The sequence below is a fragment of the Loxodonta africana genome, chromosome 3, assembly GCF_030014295.1.
Source record: "Loxodonta africana isolate mLoxAfr1 chromosome 3, mLoxAfr1.hap2, whole genome shotgun sequence".
Taxonomy (NCBI): Eukaryota; Metazoa; Chordata; class Mammalia; order Proboscidea; family Elephantidae; genus Loxodonta; species Loxodonta africana.
The window spans coordinates 88,940,016-88,960,657 of NC_087344.1; the positions used below are offsets into that span (position 1 = coordinate 88,940,016).

A 20,642-nucleotide genomic window follows, 5' to 3' on the forward strand; every position below is an offset into this window, starting at 1 on the left:
AGATCCATATCTGTGCCCATTCCAAAGAAATTCAGTCCAACGTAATATGGAAATTATTAAACAATATCATTAGTATCATGCATAAGTAAATTTTGTTGAAGATAATTAAAAAATGGTTGTAACAGTACATCAGCAGGAAACTCACAGAAATTCAAGCTGGATTCAGAAGAGGATGTGGATGACAGATATCATTGCTGATGTCAGATGACTCTTGGCTGAAAGCAGAGAATGCTAGAAAGATATTTACCTGTGTTTTATTGACTGCATGGATCATAACAAGTTATGGATAACATTGAAAAGAATGAGAATTCCAGAACACTTAATTGTGTCATGCGGAACCCGTACATAGACCAAGAGGCAGTCATTGGAATAGAACAAGGGGATACTGTGTGGTTTTAATAGAATGAGGGGGTACCATGTGGTTTCAGATCGGGAAAGTTGTATGTTAGGGATGTATCTTTTACCACACTTACTCAGTCTGTATGCTGAACAGATAACCCAACAAGCTGGACTATATGAAGAAGAAGGCAGTATCAGCATTGGAGGAAGACTCATTAACAACCTGCTACTGACACAACATTGCTGCTGAAAGTGAAGAAGACTTGAATCACTTGATGAAGATCAAAGACTACAGCCTTCAGCATGGATTGCACCTCAACATAAAGAAAATAAAAATCCTCAAAACTAGGCCAAAAAGCAACATCATCATAAACGGAGAAGACATTGAAATTGTCAAGGATTTCATTTTACTTGGATCCACAATCAATGCTCGTTGAAGCAGCAGTCAAGAAATCAAACAACATGTTGGATTGGGCAAATCTGCTGCAAAAGACCCTTTAAAGTATTAAAAAGCAAAGATACCACTTTGAGGACTAAGGTGAGCTTGACCCAAGCCATAGTATTTTCAGTCACCTCATAAGTGTGTGCAAAAGATGGACAATGAATAAGGCAGACCGCAGAAGAATTGATGCCATTGAATTATGATGTTGGCAAAGAATACCAAATATACCATGGACTGCCAGAAGAAGGAACAAGTCTGTCTTCGAAGAAGTACAGCCAGAATGCTCTTAGTAGCAAGGATGGGGAGACTTCATCTCACTTGTTTTGGACTTATTATCGGGAGGGACCAGTTCCTGGAGGAGGACACCATGCTAGGTAAAGTAGAGGGTCATCGAAGAAGAGGAAGATCCTTAATGAGATGGACTGACACAGTGGCTGCAGCAAGGGGCTCTTGCATATCAAAGATTGTGAGGGTGTTGCAGGACCGGGCAGTGTTTTGTTCTGTTGTACATATGGTCGTTAATGAGTTGAGACTGACTCGATAGCACCTAACAACAATGAGAACAACATTCCTTCTTTAGAGAGCTTTGGAAATTTGTGTCTTTCAAAGAGTTTTTTCCATTTCATCTAAGTTGTTGAATTTATCAGCACAAAATTGTTCTTAATATTGCTTTCTTTTTCTTTTAATATCTGTAGGATTTGTAGTGATGTTACCTTTCTCATTCCTGATAGTGGTAATTTGTGCTTTGTCTTTTTTATTGATCGGTCCAGCTAGAAGCTTATCAGTTTTATTGATCTTCTGAAAGAACCAGCTCTTGGTTTCGTTGATTTTTCTCTATTATTTTCTGTTTTTTACTTGACTGATTTTCACTGATCGTTTTCTTCTTACTGAGTTTAATCTCCTCTTATTGTTGCTGTTAACAACATTGATTTGAGACTTATTTTTTCTAATATTGGCATTGTTTGTTACAGATTTACGCCTAAGTACTTCTTTAGTGGCACCTACAAATTTGTTATGTTGTGTTTTCATAAAATGAAAACTTCAGTTCAAAATATTTTCTGTTTTCCCTTGAAACTTCCTCTTTTTATCCATGGATAATTTCAAAGTGCTTATTGAGTTTTCTAAATTGGAGACTGTACCACGTACACTTGAAAAGAATGTGCATTCTGCTGTTGTTGGGTTGAGTGTGCTATGAATATGTCAGATTCAATGGTTGATGACACATGGCTTTCAGGGTTTCCCTGCGGATCATCTCCAACTCAGTCAGCCAAGTCCAAGAGAAGGAATATGGAGAGAGGTGATTAAGAGGCTTTTATGACATCACTTCCACTCAAATTCCATTGGTTAGGATTCAGTCACATGGCTTCACCTAATGGTATGGGAAGCTGGGAAATGTAGTCTAGCTTTCTGCTTGGCAAGAAGAAGAATATGTATTTGGATAAACAGCCAGCAATCTCTTTTTATTCTCTGGAAGAGCTTGTATAAGATAAGATACTTGAATCATGGGTATACAGTACGAATTGTAAAGTTATTGGGGCCTGCTTTTTTCTTTGGTGGAAATATTATAACTATTAATTCAGTTTAATAGATACATGTTCATTTAGGTTTTCTTTACTTCTTGAGTCATTTTTTTGTAAGTCATTTTTAGGTATATATCATTTTGTATAAGTTTTAAAAATGTTAACAAATTTGTTTTAAGTATTTTCTTATTTAATCTCTTATTTCTGTAATCATTTTCTTCATTTTTAATATTTTTTAATATCTTCAATTTTTTAACTTTTTATTTTGATAAATATATGTGTAGCAAATCATATGTGTAGCCTTACCTTTTCAGCGTTCTTCATGTGTACAATTCAGTGTCGTTAGTTACATTTATCATGTTGTTCAGCCATTACCATTTTTTCCAGGTTTTTCCATTACCTTTAACGGAAGCTCTCTGTGCCCTATGCAGTGAGCCTCTCTTTTCCTTCCCTCCCACCTCACCCTGGTAACCACTAATAAACATTGGTGTCTATACACTTGTCTATCTTAGGTATTTCCTATAAGTGGAATCATACAATATTTATCACTTTGTGACTGACTCATTTCACTCAGCAGAATGTTTTCAAGATTCATTCATGTTATAGCATGTATCAGGACTTCATTTCTCTTTATGGCTGAGTAGTATTCCGTTGTATGTATGCACCACATTTCATTTATCCATTCATCAGTTGATGAACACTTTGGCTATTTCTACCTTTTGGCTATTGTGAATAGTGCTGCAGTGAACATTGGTGTACAAGTACCTGTGTTCCTGCTTTCAATTATTTTTCACTTGATTAACCTTATAAAAGATTTGTCAGTTTTATTAGTCTTTATCAAGGATCCTAATTTTTCTTTCATTAATATCTGCTTTTTTGTATCTTTAGTATCTGCCCTACTCTGCTTTCTTTGGATTTATTTATTGGTCTTTCTCAACTTGTCATTTGGATGCTAAGCTCATTATTTTTCAGCCTTCCGTTCTAATATATGCATTTAAGGCTGTATGTTTCTCTTTAAATTGGGTCCAGCTTTATTCCTGCAAGTATTTATGCATAATACTTTTATTATTATTTAATTCTATTTATTTTCTTAATTTCCATTGATTTCTCCTTTAATGCATGAGTTGTTCTAGAGTGTAATTTTAAATTTCCATAAATGTGGAAGCATTTTTTAGGCTATATTATTGTTATTAACTGGGAAATTATGTTGTCGTCAGAGAATGTGGTATGTATAGTAATGATTTTATAAAATATGTTGAGACTTAATTTATTGCCTGGTATATGCATGTTAACTTTAAGATGTCTTTCTATTTATTATGCTATTAATTCATTGTAAAATTATTTATTCTTTACCAGTATTCTGGGATATAGACAGTATGATTCAGATGAGAACTTTGAAATCCAACCAAGATATTAACTAATTTTCCCAAGCTTACAGATCCAGTTAGCCTTACCTAATCAGAGCAGACACCAATTATAAACAGTCAACATGGTCATACATTATATATTTGTTGCATTTCAGCCCTGCTTATATTTTATTATAGATTTTTAAATCTTCAAAACAAGGATTCTTATCTAAATAGCTTTCATTCTCTTCCCCTTGTGCCCCACACAGTGCTTCACACATATTTGGTGTTTAATAGGTGTTTGTTAAATTGGACTAAACCATTTATAGAAATCATAAGCCTGAGGCTGAAATCCAGAAAAATTCTAGAAGAGTATAATAAATAGGTAATTTGTGAACACTCAGAAAATAAAGTAGGACTTCTAGTTCTGGAAGCCTTGCAAAAAAATAATCTGAAAACATTCCAGGTACAAATACCTAGTAATTCTGGTTTAGTTAATTAATATTTAAGTTAAAGGATATGCTGAGAAAGAGTGACCTACAAAGGCAGTTTGTGTAGACAGAGTAATGGGAGAAAAAACAAGTGAATTTAGGTCACAGATGCCAAGGCAAGGCATTTCAAGGAGAGAAAGGTCAAAAGTGACCTTTGGATTTAGTGTTAATGAAGTTATTAATAACCTTAAAAGTAGAAGTTGTGAGGAAGTAGAAATTTCTGTTTTAAGAATTTTGGCTGTGAATGGCAAGAGAAGGGTAGATTGTAAACTGGAGAGTGCTGTGGCTAAAGAGAGAGTTTTGTTTGCTTATTTTAAGACAGGAAAGTCATAACCAGGTTTAAGACAGTCTTTTTGGCTAGCTATCTTTTATTCTTTATGACTCAGGTCAGGTGTCATCTCTAGGAAACTGTGTCTGCACTGGGACAAACTTTCTCTGTTATCTTAGCACCATTAACTAGTCATTATCATAGTATATTTTTTCATAGAATATGTATATAAATATAGTGTTTAAATGTTTTGTTCCCTCCCAGACTGTAAGCTCCATCATCATATGTTACTTGTCTTTTAATCAACAGTTCTTGGCAAAGGTTTGGCAGTACAATGTTTTCAGGCAATATGTAACTGAATTAAAGAGCCTTTTCTTTTTAACTTTCCCCTGTCTTCCTGTGGAGCCCTAGTGGCGCAGTGATTAAGAGCTTGGCTGCTAACCATAAAAGTTGGTGGTTTGAATCTACTAGCCGTTCCTTGGAAACCCCATGGGGCACTATAAGTCGGAAATTGACTCCACGGCAGCAGGTTTTGTTTTTAACGGAATATCTTCCTATGTTTATATTTTGTACTTATTTCTCCCACTATAACACCTATAATACTTTTTACCACACCTCTTTTTTGTGCATGTATGTCTTTCCTAGTAAACAACATGCTTCTTGTAGACAAGAACCTTATATTATTCATATTTGTAATATTAGCATCTAGCGTGGTACCTATTGTTCATTCACTGAACACGCTATCATTTCTTGAGTAACCTGTCATTGTTCTGAACTCTGAGGATACCATAACCAATTAACCCATTGCTGTTCAGTCAATTCTGACTCATAGCAACCCTTTAGGACAGAGTAGAACCTCCCCATAGTTTCCAAGGGGCAGCTGGTGGATTTGAACTGCCGATCTTCTTGGTTAGCAGCCATAGCTCTCAGTGAATAAGAATTATGTTCTAGTGGAGGACAACAGATAATAGACAATAAACCAATAAATAAAGAAGATTATTTATGATAGTGATTATTAAAGATAGTGAAACAAGAGTCATTACTTTTGATAGGATAGTTTAGGACAAGGTCAAGAAAGTCACAATACTACCTTTTTATATGTTGCTTTATAATATTGATTGAACCTTCAGAGTGGGCGAGAGCCTTAGTGGTCAGAGTCAAGCCTTCTCATTTTACAGACTGATTTAAAGAGAAATTGTGACTTGTTGAAGCTGTTAGCAAATATGTAATTTGCCTTTTCCTTAGTAAAGTGGTTTGAGAATTTTCAGATTCTTAATAAACCATTGGAATTCCCCCAAGATGTAAGTGACCCATTTAAACCAGGGACTGGAATGACATACTGATCATACCTATTTTCTGCCCTAATGGAGAATTTAAAAAGGGGCTGAGAGGGCAGGGCAGAGGGCAGAGATGCTCAGGAGTAGGACGCTAAGTGAGCTATGAACACAGTGATAAAAATAGAGCAGGTGCTACAAGGAGACTTGTAGCATCTAAGTGAAGGTTTCAGGAATAACATTTAAAGCTCCAAAATTTTTTTTTTCCTGAATTTCTAAGTTACAGATATTTATAATAGAAAATTTTAGTACACAGAAAAGTCTAGAGTGGAAATTTTTTCTATAAGCTCTTACCCCAGGAATAACCAGTATTGATTTTTTCCTTATACAAATATATTTCTTTTTCTTTAATTTATTCCTCTTTTTTTTTTTTTACAAAACTGAGATCATACAGCTTTTACATTCTTTAAATATTTAAGTAAACCAGATTAAAAAAAAATACAAACTTAACACTCATTTAATCTCCTCTTAAATAAAAAAAAAAAATTTTTTTTTTTTAAATAAACTTTTTTTTGGCACATAAGCTTCAGATTTTTAGCTTTTTTTTCTTTAAATCAATAAAACGTTATAAAGTCAAAGTTTATATTTCCATTCACAGTTACATTCTCCTCATTTCCTCCCCAGAGGCAACTAATGTCATGAATTTGATGTATTTTAATGCTTTTATTATAGTTAATTGTAAAAAATATAATATTATTTTTGTGGGTTTTTTGATGTGTATAAATGGAATCAGTGCATAATCACAATTATCAAATATAAATTTATAGAACTTTTTCACTGAACATTGGCTTTCAGTTCTATTCATATTGAGATATGTAGAGCTATTCTATTCATAAATCATAAATGCTCAGCTTTGTCATTGCTGAACACACCTATATAACCAGCACCCAGGTCAAGAAGCAGAATATTACGAGCATCTCCGAAGTTTCCCTGATGGTTGTGTTTGTATTTTATTTCTGGTTTCTTTTGCCCAATATTATCTTTATAAAATTTATCCATTTTGGTTGTGCTTGCTTGCAAGCTATTCTTTCCCATTGCCTTGGAATAATCCATTCACCTTTTTACTTATCCATTCAACTGTTGATGGACATTTGGGCAGTTTCCAGTTTTTTGCTGTCTCAAACAGTGCTGCTGTAAACATTCTAGCACATGTTTTTATGAACATATTTATGCACTTCAGTTGGATATGTGCCTAAGAGTTGAATTGCTAGGTCATAGGGTATGTGTATGTTCAACTTTAATAGATCGTGCCAAACAGTTTTCCAAGGTATTATACCAAATTACTTCCCAGCAGCAGTGAATAAAAATTCAAATTATTCTGCCTCCTCACCAACACTTGATTATTTTCTGTCTTTTTCATTTCAGGCATTTTGGATGATGATGGTAGTATCTCCTTGTGGCTTGATTTACATTTCCCAGAGATAAATTATGTTTCTTAGCCAGTTAGATATTCTCTTTTATGATACCCTTAAACTTTTAACATTCATATTTAATTATTGTTTCTAACAAAATATGTAGATATCCAGTGTCTCTGTTCTTCACCCAGTCTAGATAAGGAAGGACCTTAGCAAGCTTTAAACTAGTACTCTTCCCTCTCTTATCAGTTGAATGCCTTTGAGCAAGTTACTTAACTCATTTTGCCTCAAGTCAGTTTCTCATCTGTAAAATGAGGGCATAATATTATTTGATTCATAGGGTTGTTGTAAGAATTAAATGAGTTGATATATGTAAAGCACTTTGAATAGCACCTCGCGTATGATATTAGCTGTAAAAATGCTAGACGTTGTTGCTACCGGTGAAAGGATAGATGACATGAATCAGTGGGACAGAAAAGAGAGTCCAGAAAAAAACTGACAAAAATATATCCAACAAATGATGTTGGAGCTTTTGGATATCCAATGTAAAAGAAAAGAACTCATTTTCTTATACAAAAATTAAATCAAAATGAATCATAAAATAAATGTAAAAAACAAAGCTATAGAACTTTTATGAGAAAACAGAAAATCTTTGTGATCTGCATTAGACAAAGAATTCTTAGATATAACGCCATAAGCACAATCCATAAAGGGAAAAAATGATAAATTGACTTCATCAAAATTAAAAGTTTTATTTTCTGAAAGGCACTATTAAGAGACTTGGAAAGACAAGCCACACACTGGAAGAAAATATTTGCCTATCACATTTCTGACCGAGGACTTGTATACAAAACATGTAAAGAAGTCTTAAAACTCAGCAACCCAATATATAAATGGGCAAAAGGTTTGAACAGATACTTCACTGAAGAAGATAATATGGTAGCAAATAAGAACATGAAAAGATGCCTAACATTAATCCATGTCTCTTAATTTCTTCATCATTTTTCATTTCTTCATCTAATTGGGCGAATTTCCCATTTCATTAATTTTTTTCTTTAACTGTGTTCAAAAAGAGTTTACTCCATCTGCTTTTTTTGTTATTTTTTTAGTTGAAATTCACATAACATGAAATTAACCCTTTTAAAGTGTAGAATTCTGTGGTATCTTGTACATTCAAAGTGTTGTGCAACCACCACCTCTACCTAGCTCCAAAATGTTTTCATCACCACAAAAGAAAACCTGTACCTGTTAAGCAGTCATTCACCATTCCCTCACCTACCGCAATCTGCCTTTTTTTTTTTTTTTTTAAATGAATTTACTTATTCTGGATATTTCATATCAATGGAATCCTACAATATGTGATCTTTTGAGTCTGGCTTCTTTCATTTAGCATAATGTTTTCGAGGTTTGTCCATGTTGTAGCATGTATCAGTACTTCCTTTTTATGATTGAGTAACATTCTGTTATATGTATATACCACATTTTGTGTATCCATTTATCCGTTGATAGACATTTGTGTTGTTTTAACCTTTTGGCTATTACGAATAGTGCTGTTGTGAACATTCTTACACAGTATTTAAGTACTCGTTTTCAGTTCTTTCCGGTATATATCTAGGTATATACCTAGGAGCGTAATTGCTGGATCATATGATAATTCCGTGTTTAACATTTTGAGGTAATTCTGTGTTTAATTTCTTAATATACAGTGGCAGCACTGTTTTACTTTCCCACCATCAATGTTTGAAGGTACCAATTTCTGTATATTTTTGTCAATATTTGTTATTTTCTGTTTTTTCTTCTTTTAATTGGGGCATTTGTCTTTCTGTTCCTGAGTTATAAAACTTATTCATATATTCTGAACAGTAAAACTTTTTCAGATATATAATTTTCAAATATTTTCTCCCATTCTTTGGATTGCCTTTTCACTTTTTTGATCATGTCTTTTGATGCTTGTCATGGTTTGAGTTGTGTCCCCCAGAATATGTGTCATCTTGGCTAGGCCATGATTCCCAATTTTGTGTGACTGTCTACCATTTTGTCACCTGATACAATTTTCTATATGTTGTAAATCCTATCTTATGGTGTTAATGAAATGGGAAAGCAGCAGTTATGTTAATGAGGCAGGGCTCAATCTACAAGATTAGGTTGTGTTTTAAGCCAGTCTCTTGAGATATAAAAGAGAGAACCAAACAGAAAGACATGGGGATCTCATACCACCAAGAAAGAAGCACCAGGAGCATAGCATGTCTCTTGGACCTGGGGTCCCTGTGCTGAGAAGCTCCTCGACCAGGGGATGACTGATGACAAGGACTTCACCTAGGGCTGGCAGAGATAGAAAGCCTTCCCCTGGAGCTGGTGCCCTGAAATCAGACTTCTAGCCTCCTAGACTGTGAAAGAATAAATTTATCTTTGTTAAGGCCATCCACTTTTGGTATTTCTGTTATAGCAGCACTAGATAACTAAGACAACGCTCAAAAGTTTTTAATTTATCTCTTTTTTTTTTGTTATTGTTGCTCATGCTTTTGATACCACATCTAAGAATCCATTGCCAATTCCAGGGTCCTGAAGATTTACCCATGTGTTTTCTTCTAAGAGTTTTATAGTTTTACCTCTTACACTTAAGTCATTTATCATTTTGAGTTAATCTTTGCATATGATGTGAGGCAGGGGTCCAACTTCATTCTTTTTCATGTGGCTATCCAGTTATCTCAGCATCATTTGTTGAAGAGATTGTTCTTTCCCTATTGATTGGTCTTGGTACCCATGTCAAAAATAAATTGGCCATGGATGTCTGGGTTTATTTCTGGAATCTCAATTCTGTTCTGTCAGTCTCTATGTCTGTCCTTACGTTATTGTAACACTGTTTTGATTCATGTGACTTGGTAATAAATTTAGTAATTGGGAAGTGTGAATTCTCCTTTTTCAAGATGGTTTTGACTCTTCAAGCCCTTTACAATTCTATATGGCTTTGAAGATCAGCACCCATTTTGATAGGGATTACATTAGATTTCTTTTTTAATTATCTTCAGCAAAATTTTCCTTGTGTGTGATATTAATGATATTGTCTGATGATTTTCACATTTCTTTGAATCACCTTTCTTTGGAATAGTGATCTCTTCCAGTCAGTTAAGCCAAGTACCTCCGTCCCAAATTTCTTGGCGCAGATGAGTGAGAGCTTCCAGTGTCGCCTCCATTTGTTGAAACATCTCAGTTGGTATTCCGTCAGTTTCTGGAGCCTTGTTTTTCACTAATGCATTCAGTGCAACTTGAACTTCTACCTTCAGTAACCTCCTGAATGCTTAAACATCAACCAATTCTTTTTGATACTGTGACTCTGTGTATTTCTTCCATCTTTACTTTTTTTTTATTTATTATGCTTTAAGTGAAAGTTTACTTTTCAAGTCACTCTCCAATATAAAAATTTATATACACCTTGCTATTTTTTTTTTTATGTAACCGTAACTGCTCTCCCCCTAATATGACAGTACACTCTTCTGCTCCACCCTGTATTCCCAGTGCCCATTCAACCAGCTCCTGTCCCCGTCTGCCTTCTCATCTCGCCTCCAGACAGGATCTGCCCACATAGTCTCTTGTGTCTACTTGAGCCAAGAAGCTCACTCCTCACCAGTATCATTTTCTGTCTTACAGTCCAGTCCAATCCCTGTCTGAAGAGTTGGCTTTGGGAATGGTTCCAGTCTTGGCCTAACAGAAGGTCTGGAGACCATGTCCTCTGGTGTCCCTCCAGTTTCAGTCAGACCACTAAGTCTGGTCTTTTTATGAGAATTGAGGTCTCCATCCCACTGTTCTCCCACTCCATCAGGGATTCTCTGTTGTGTTCCTTGTCAGGGCAGTCATCAGTTGTAGCCAGGCTCCATCTAGTTCTTCCAGTCTCAGGTTGATGGAGTCTCTGATTTATGTGTCCCTTTCTGTCTCTTGGGCTCATATTTACCTTGTGTCTTTGGTGTTCTTCATTCTCCTTTGCTCCAGGTGGGCTGAGACCAGTTGCTGCATCTTAGATGGACACTTGCTAGTGTTTAAGACCCCAGATGCCACTCACCAAGGTGGGATGCAGAATATTTTCTTAATTCATTTTGTTATGCCAATTGACCTACCTTCCATCTTATTTTGATGTTTCCTGTGTCATTCAATTTTTTGCCGGAATTCTTCAACATTTCAACTTGATGTTTGAATTTTTTCTTCAGTTCTTTCAGCTTGAGAAACACCAAGCATGTTTTTCCTTTTTGATTTTCTAACTCTAGGTCTTTGCACATTTCATTATAATAGTTCACTTTGTCCTCTCAAGCTGCCCTTTGAAATCTTATGTTCAGCTCTTTTATTTCCTTTATTCACTTTAGCTACTGTACATTAAAGAACAAGTTTCAGAGTCTCTTGCTCAGAGTCTTTTCTGACATCTGTTAATTAATATCATTAATATCACATGGAAATAAAATTTTGCTGAAGATCATTTAAAAACAGTTGCAGCAGTGCATAGAGAATTGCCAAAAGTTCAATCTGAATTCAGAAGAGGACCTGGAACAAGGAATATCATTGTTGATGTCAGATGGATCTTGGCTGAAAGCAGAGAATGCCAGAAAGATGTTTACCTGTGTCTTATTGACTGTGCAAAGACATTCAACTGTGTGGATCATAACAAATTATGGATAACATTGCAAAGAATGGGAATTCCAGAACACTTACTTGTGCTCATGCAGAACCTGTACATAGACCAAGAGGCAGCGATTCGAACAGAACAAGGGGATACTGAGTAGTTTAAAATCCAAAAAGATGTGCATCAAGGCTGTATCCTTTCACCATACCTATGTAATCTGTATGCTGAGCAAATAATCCAAGAATTTGGACTATAGGAAGAAGAATGGGCATCAGGATTGGTGGAAGACTCATTAACAACCTGCAATATGCAGGTAACACAACCTTGCTTGCTGAAAGCGAAGACGACTTGAAGCACTTACTGATGAAGATCAGCCTTCAGTATGGATTGTACCTCAACATAAAGAAAACAAAAATCCTCACAACTGGACCAATAAGCAACATCATGATAAATGGAGAAAAGATTGAAATTCACAAGGGTTTCATTTTCCTTGACTCCACAGTCAATGTCCATGAAATCAGCAGTCAAGAAAACAACATATTGCGTTGGGCAAATCTGCACAGACCTCTTTAAAGTGTTAAAAAGCAAAGATGTCACTTTGAGGGCTAAGGCGCTCCTAACCCAAGCCATGGTATTTTCAATTACCTTATATGTATGGGAAAGCTGGACAACGAATAATCAAGATTGAAGAAGAGTTAATGCATTTGAATTATGGTGTTGACAAAGAATATTGAATACACTGTCAGAAGAATGAACAAATCTGTCTTGGAAGAAGTACCATTAGAATGCTCGTTAGAAGTGAGGATGGCATGACTTCGTCTTGCTTACTTCGGACATGTTATTAGAAGGGACCAATCCTTGAAGAAAGATATTGTACTTGATAAAGTAGAGGGTCAGCGAAAAAGAGGAAGAACCTCAACAAGATGGATTGACACAGTGGCTGCAACAATGAGCTCAAACATAGCAACGACTGGAGGATGTCACAGGACTGGGCAGTGTTTCATTCGGTTGTACATAGGGTCGCTGTTAGAATGGACTCAGTGGCACCTAACAACACTTTAAATCTGTAGATCACTTTGGGTAGTGTTAACATCTTTACATTATTAATAAGTCTTCCAACTCATACCATGAACATAGAATATTTTTATATTTATTTAAGTCTTCCCTAAAAATTTTCAGCAATGTTTTGTAACTTTCAATGTATAAGTCTTTCACTTACTTGGTTACACTTATTTCTAAGCATTTTATTGTTTTTGATACTATTGTAAATGTAGTAGTTTTCTTAATTTCCTTTTTGGATTGTTCATTGCTGGTGTATAGAGACAACTAATTTTTGCGTGTTGCTCTCTACCCTGCAACTTTGCTGACTTTGCTTATTAACTCTAGTAGGTATTTTTTGTGGATCCTTTGGGATTTCCTATATATATGATCATGTCATCTACAAGTAAAGATAGTTTTACTCCTCCTTTCCAATTTATGGAGCTGTGGTGGAATAGTGGTTAAGGCAGTTAGTCCTGTAGGCTAGTTTCTCTTTCGAGTCTGATTTTCTTCATTTCATACAACCTTTTGTGAAAGCTTTCCGCAGCTTGTTTTATGCTTAGGTAGCAGCTTTCAGAATCTTAATGAAGGCTTGACCAACCTGACTGTAATCACCTCATGATTTCTTTATTCTTTTTAATATACACCAGTATTAACTGGTAGCGTGGATAGAAAAAACAGAGGACTGGATTTAATTTGCTGTGCAACCTTAGTTCAGTTACTTCTCCTACCTGGGCCTTACTAGGCCTTAATTTTACTAAGGGTTATACCGTATAATTCCTGTAGGGTTTTCCAGTTATTAAACCTGCTGTTATGTTGTTTTTACCTAGCTTTTGGCTATGATCTTTTACTGCTCCTGAGATAAAGTAGAGGTAAAACTTTTGAAGATTTCTAGGATCTTAAAAATTCCTCAGGTTTGTTATTTTGCTACCCTCGTATGCCTCCTAGTAGTGTAGATAATACAGTTCTTAAAATGAAAAGGGTCTTATGTTGGCAGACTGCAAGGAATGTTGCTGGGTAAATAGCAAACAAATCCACAGCTGGACTGGGAAGGGAGAAAACCAGATAGAAAAAGAAGGTGGTGGCTGCTGTTACAAAAACAAAACATAGGTTTCAGATCCTGGCAGGGTCAGAGAAGTGTGCCCGAGGTCCTAATCAGCAGGATGCCCTGTGTAATTCTCTAACTCAGGGTCTCAAAGTTTATTAAATTGCATAGGACTAGACTTCAGGTCTCCAAACCTCCTGATTAATGTCTTGATACTATATTATGTTATATAATTTGAAATATTATTTAATATTTCCTAGAGAATGAAAATACATGCATGAAATATTCTTTTATAATTTATTTGTATAGGTTTCTTTAACTACTTAACCTATTTTCTGGCTGCTGGTGCTGTTATTTTGGGAATTGGTTTCTTTGCTTTGGCATCAGCTTTGTGGTTCCTGATTTGCAAACGAAGGTAGGATTTATTATATTGTTTGTTAACTTTGTTTTTCTTTCATAAACTCAATAAAGGATTTTTTTCAGATGACATTAAACTTAAGTAACTATATGAGTATTGATTCTGTAATTTGGGATGTGAGTTATAGGCCCTTTAGTGAGGGTTAGGGAGGCTTTACATGTTTGAAATAGCCTGAAAAGAGAAGTCCTAGAGTCGCATAATAGCAATTTTCATGCACTAAAATTTTGAGGAATAATGAGAATCATTTTGTTCTCTAGATGACGTGGGTTTGGACTATCAGGCTAGACATTTAGAAAAAAATTTGATTTCCATTTTAGAGATTTAAAACATCATTGAGAGAGGAAGGTTCCCTTTCTCTTGGAGATATGTAATAAGAAATTTGTTGACAGGAATGCTCTGGGATGGTCTAAAAATCATTCTTTGCCAGAGAAAGAAGGATAGGTTACTTGATACCTCAGTTCCTTTTAACCCTGAAAATTGGTGTTTCTAATTATGTACTCAGTTTAGAATTTGCTTTGTCTTATGATCTTCTCCCCCACACAAGCATGTTCCTGCTTCAGTGTTCCCTGTCTTCACAAATGAATACATACCATACATCCACTTGCACAAGTCAGAAACCTAGAAATTATTCCTTTATTCATTCTTTCAACAAATAATTACTGGGTGTCTGCCATTGTCCTGGGTACTGAGGATACAACTCTGAACAAGTCAGACAAGGTTCCTGTCTCACTTGTAGTATATCTGGGAGGAGACAGATAACGATCAGATAGATAAAGTTCAGGAAATGCCTCTTCAAGTAGGTAATATTTCATCTGAGACCTGGGTTAAAAGAATGACCCAGCGTATGAAGACCTAGAGCAAGAGCGTTCTAAGCTGAAAGCATAGCAAGTACACAGGCCCCACGGTGGGAATCATCTTGGCGTTGTTCAGTGAACAGAAAGAAGGCCTCTGTGGATAGACCATAGTGAGAAAGGGTGATACTGATACAAAATGAGGTTGAGGAGACAGGCATGTGCCAGATGACATAGGAATTTCTGGCTGGGATAAGGAGTTTGGGTTTTATTCTTTGTGACATTGGCAGTTTTAATAGGGGAACAACCTTATCGTCAGAGAAATAGCTAACATCAAGTGCTTAATACATTGTAGTAGCTGCTCTAAGTGCTTTATATGTTATCTCATTTAGATTTCATAACAGCTCCACGAGTAGTAATATTATCCCCATTTTAAATACTGCGATGTCTCCTATAGCTGATTTACATTTTCATAACACTCTTTTTAAAAATATATACAATAAAGTGCACAAATTTTAAGTGTACAGTTTGATGAATTTTAACAAATATTTGCTTACGTAACCACCACCTCAATCAAGGTATAGAACTTTCCCGTCACCTCAGAAAGTACCCTCATACTCCTTTCCAGGCATCACCACTCACATTTGCTCCAGAGGCAATCATTATTCTGATTTCTACGACTACCATGGATTAGTTTTACCTGATCTTGAACTTAATATAAATGAAATCATATGGATTTTTTTTTTATGTCTGGCTTCTTTAACCTAACATCATACTTTTGGATTCACTGATGCTGTTGCATTTATCTGTAGTTGATTCTTTTTATTGATGTGTAGTATTCCATTGTATGAATATACCTCAAGTTGCTATCCTTTAGCCTGCTAATGGATATTTGGGTCACTTCCAGTTTTTAGCTCTTAGGGATAAGCTGCTATAAACAGTCTTATATGAATCTTTTGTGCACATGTTTTCAGTTCTCTTGAAATACCTAAGATTGGAATTGCTGGACCATTTGATTAACTTTATAAAAAACTATCAAATACTTTTCCAAATGGGTATACCATTTTACACGCCCACTAGCAATGTATGAGTGTTCTGACTTGTATTTTAAAAGATATTTCTTATTGCTCTTCGAAGCCTGAATTGCAATGGAGTAAGAGGGAAAGCAGAGAGACAAGTTAGAAGACTATTGCATAGCCCAAGTGAGAGATAATGGTGGCTTGAACTAGTGTGAAAGAAGAGGAGATAAAAAGAAGGGGTGTTGATAAATTGAATGAGGTAGGGAAAGGTAAGTGAAAGGGCAGAATTAATGATAGCATCTAAGTTGTTATCCTAAGCAGCTGAGTAAGTTGGTAGTGCCATTTACTAAAATTAGGGGACAATTGGAGGATAGAGCAAATTGGAGAAGTGGTGATAAACTGAGAGTTGTGTTTTGGATATAAGTTTAAAAGTCTATTAAACATCCAGGTGGAAATGTGAAATGTCAGTTGAATATACATGTATGAAGTTCAGGAAAGAAGTCAGGTCTGGAGATTTAGGTTTTTGATATGTAGAGGGTATCTAATATCATAGGACTGGATGGGACTACCTAAGGAGTATTGATGAAAGAGAAGCGAAGAACCTACAACATTGCCCTTTAGACCAACACCATTTAGAAATCTAGCAGAAGAGGAAGAATCAACAAAGTGTGAGAACAGGGAAGAGAGACAGGTGGGATGTCAAGGAAGGCACAATTAGAAAATGTTTCAAAAAGGAAGTGGTACCAGTTATGTTGAAGGTGTTTAAGAAGTTGAGAAGAATGAGGCTAGAGAAGTAATTTTTAGCTTTGATACTATGGAGGTCATTGGTGACCTTGATGAGCAGTTTTGGTGAAGTGGTAGGTTCAGAAACTCACATTTGAGAAGAACACAAGGTAAGAAAATTGAGACAAATATAGATGTCTCTTTCAAGAGCTTTGTGTGTGTGCGCGCGTGTGTGCGTGTGTGTGTGTGAGAGAGAGAGAGAAGGGGAACTGATAAATGAGGCAGTAGCTGGAAGAGAGTGTGGGGTCAAGGAAAGTTTTTTCCTAAAGGTGGAAGACATGCTTGGTATCTCTTTACCTCTTTCCTGCCCCCACCAAATTTGAATCGTCACCAAGTTCTATTTTACTTTATAAATCATTTAAATATATTCATTTATCTCCATTACAGCTGTCACCACCCTAATCTATAATCATCTGCCATATAGACTACTCCAGTAGTAGTTGTAACTGACGCCCTGCTTTAACAACAGATAAGAAGAACCGTTGCTGTTGAGACGATTCCGATTCATAGCGACCCTATAGGACAGAGTAGAATTCATTTAATCTCTTCTCCACAATTCAGCCAGACATTTTCCAAGTGCAAATATGATCAAATCACCCCACCTCTCCATCCCACCCCAATTAGATTATAAAGATCTTCTTAACTGCTTTTAGGATAAAGACAAAATAACATGACTTATGAGGCCCTACATGATCTGCCCATGCACACTCCCCAGTTTCTTCTCCCACTCTCCCCTGCCCTTTCTTTGCTTCTGCTACACAAACCTAACCTGGCCACAAGGCCTTTGTACTTGTTCTTTTCTCTGCGTAGAACATTCTTCCTCTCACATCTCCGCTTCTGCACCATACTCTGCCTGATAACTGTTACTATTTCTTCAGATGCCTATTTCAGTCATCCCTTCCTCAGGAAAGCCTTTCCTGACCTCTCTAACCATGTTAATTCCCTTTGTTTTATACTCATACAATAACAGGTAACTTTTATATACTTTCTACAATTGTAATTTTTCATAGTCCTGTGATTTTATTAATGTCTGACTTCTCTACTAATGTGTAAGCTCCATAGGAGCAATGATAGTTTCGCGAGGACAGCGCCTTGTGTAATGCCTGACAGAGAGTAGATACTCAGTAAATTATTTGTTAAGTGAATTGAATCAAATGAATGAATCCTAATTATTAATACCTCATTAAGTAACATACTGTGGTCTCTTGAAATACTTTGGAAATTTTGTAGTACCTGTGAAGAAGAGAAGGCAATCAGCATTATTTTTTAAGTCCCTAATTTAAAATGACTATTTTAAACTACATTCCCTTACATTAAACTATGTGCCTTTCACCAGCTGAGGTTTTACTTGCTACTTCATTGTTTTTACCCCTCTCTCACTTGTTTGTGGTGGTTGTGTGGGTAATGAAAGATCATAAGTATTCTTCCATTGTAAAGCATTAGATTCAGTTCAGTTTCCTTCCACTTTTTGCCAGAGATATTATTAAATACCAAAATCAACCAATGCATGGTCATTTTTTAAAATTTCCTTTGCCATTAAAAGCACATTTATGAAGAGGCTAATTAACATTAAAATGAATTATCTCACAACCAGAAAGGATATTGAAGACTCCTGATTAATCTTCAAACTGGAAAAATAAAAAGTAGCTTAATTTACATTATATGAATAAGATAGGTGTAATGGAATCAGTTATCATTGGGGAAGGGAGTATAAAAATTGATTTGTGCTTTCAAGAAGAAATATGTAGTAATAATATTCTTATTATTTAAACCTTTATAAATATTGGAAAATAGAATAATTGGTTTACATTCTAATTTATGTTTAATAATACTCTTTTAAAAATATTTTTCAGAGAAATATTTCAAAATTCCAAATTAACAGCAACCGATAAGAGATGCAGGCAAAGACCAGCAAAGGTGAAGACTAAATCTCATTCTCAGTGTGTTTTTATTTCTCGAAATTTTCATACTGGAAGATTCCAATTACAGGTAGAGAGTAATATTTTATAGCAATATTTTTTAAAGAATTTCTTTTGACACCATGTCATTAGCATTGTTTTTTAAGTTTGAAAAACATTATATATCTCTAGCCTGAGAACCAGTGTTACCCATAGGGGATTATTTTGAGGATGAAGATATGAGCAAAAGATCATGAGCAAATGGCATAAGAAAAACTGAAAAAAAAATATTAGGTCTGTCAGAGAAAAGAGGTTCAGAGACTAGATATTCAGACTGTGTAATGAATTCAGTTCAACAAGGGTTTATTAAGCCTTCATTATATTTCAAGCTCTTATTGGGGATAATAAAATACAGCCCCTACCCTCAAGGATCTCATGTAGTATAAAGTAGGAGAGCAGACACATAATTAGTGTTATGTGGTAAGTGTCAAAACAGTGTTATATCAATAAAGTAAACAAGACCAGTAGAAATTTAAAATATGATATGGCTAAACAAAACAAAACCAGTTCAATGACCTTATATCATTAATAGATAAACTGATAGAAAGTCAGAATTTCGTTATACACCTTCAGTATTGAATTCAGTGTTCATTTTTTTGCTAACCAAACATTTATTGAGTGCCTCATATATGGCAACACTAATTTAGGCACTGAGGCTAAATAAATAATTTATGAGCCCAGCCCTAGATGAGCCCAAACTGTAGTAGAAAAGAAAAATATGTAAACTGATAATTATAACATAATGTGATAAGAGCCACATAGTTGATAAGGGAGCTTGAAGTCTTCACAGAGAAGGGAGTGCCTGTGTGGTGCAAAAGCTCGACTGCTAACCAAAAGATTTTTAAATTCAAGTCCACCCAGAAGTGCCTCAGAAGAAAGGTCTAGCAATCTATTTCTGAAAAATCAGCCATTGAAAACCCTATGGAGCAAAGTTCTACTCTTACATACATGGGTTCACCATGAGTTTGAGTTGACTTGATAGCAACTGTTGATAGGTACTGGTTTCACAGAGAAGACATTTGAGTTGGATTTTGAGGAATGAATAGAAGTTCGTCAGGAGGAAAGAAGACAAAGGACATTCTATGTTCAAAGGCTTTCAGCTATGAAAGAAAATGACATGTTTGGAGCCTAGGACTCAGAAGGGAGTGGTGGAAAAAATCCTGGAGATGTGATTATGATGAGCTTCATTAGGACCCTAAGGATTTTGGCTTTTAACGCCTAGGCTGTACAGATCCACTGGAAGCATTATAAGATTATGGTTAAGAGCATAGACTCTAGAGCCAGATCACTCATGTTTGAATCCTGGCTCTACCATTACTAGCTGGGCAACCTTAGGCAAGTTACTTAACTTCTCTGTGTCTCAGTTTCTTCATCTGCAAAATGAGGGTAATTTCACCTCCATACAGTTGTTGTGGAAATTAAAGGAACTAATATGTGAAAAGCACTCAAAATAGTGCCTGGCCACATAGCACCATAAAGTATACCATTATAATTGCTGGAGGGTTTCAAGCAGGCAAATGTTATGATCAAATTAATTCTAAAGGTTGTTAGCTCTGACTTTCAAATGAAGAGTCATCTGATTGTGTTGCAAAGAAAAAAAAATTTTCTATGTATGCATTTAACATTTATTGAATTTATCAAGTACCTTATCACATGATAGGCAGTAGTGATGTAATGATGTCCTCATAGGGTTTATCTAATAATTGATATAAACAAATAAAAAACAGTTGCTGAGTTGATTCTGCCTCATGGAGACCCCATGAGTGTCAGAATGAAACTGCCCTTTAGGGTTTTAATGGCTGATTTTTCAAAAGTAGATAACCAGGCCTTTCTTCCGAGGTGCCTCTGGGTGGACTTGAACTTCCAGCCTTTTGATTGGCAGCCGA

General features: G+C 35.6%; 1 protein-coding gene across 1 annotated transcript in view; it reads left to right on the forward strand.

The window, feature by feature from the left end:
* The first annotated feature begins 1,079 nt into the window (after positions 1 to 1,079).
* The window catches only part of C3H1orf185 (chromosome 3 C1orf185 homolog), a 42,356-nt gene continuing 22,793 nt past the window's right edge, over positions 1,080 to 20,642 (forward strand). The window contains exons 1-3 of the mRNA XM_064279947.1: positions 1,080 to 1,155; positions 14,097 to 14,202; positions 18,652 to 18,715. Of these exons, the coding sequence (XP_064136017.1) occupies positions 1,080 to 1,155; positions 14,097 to 14,202; positions 18,652 to 18,715 (246 nt within the window). The remainder of the gene's footprint in view (positions 1,156 to 14,096; positions 14,203 to 18,651; positions 18,716 to 20,642) is intronic.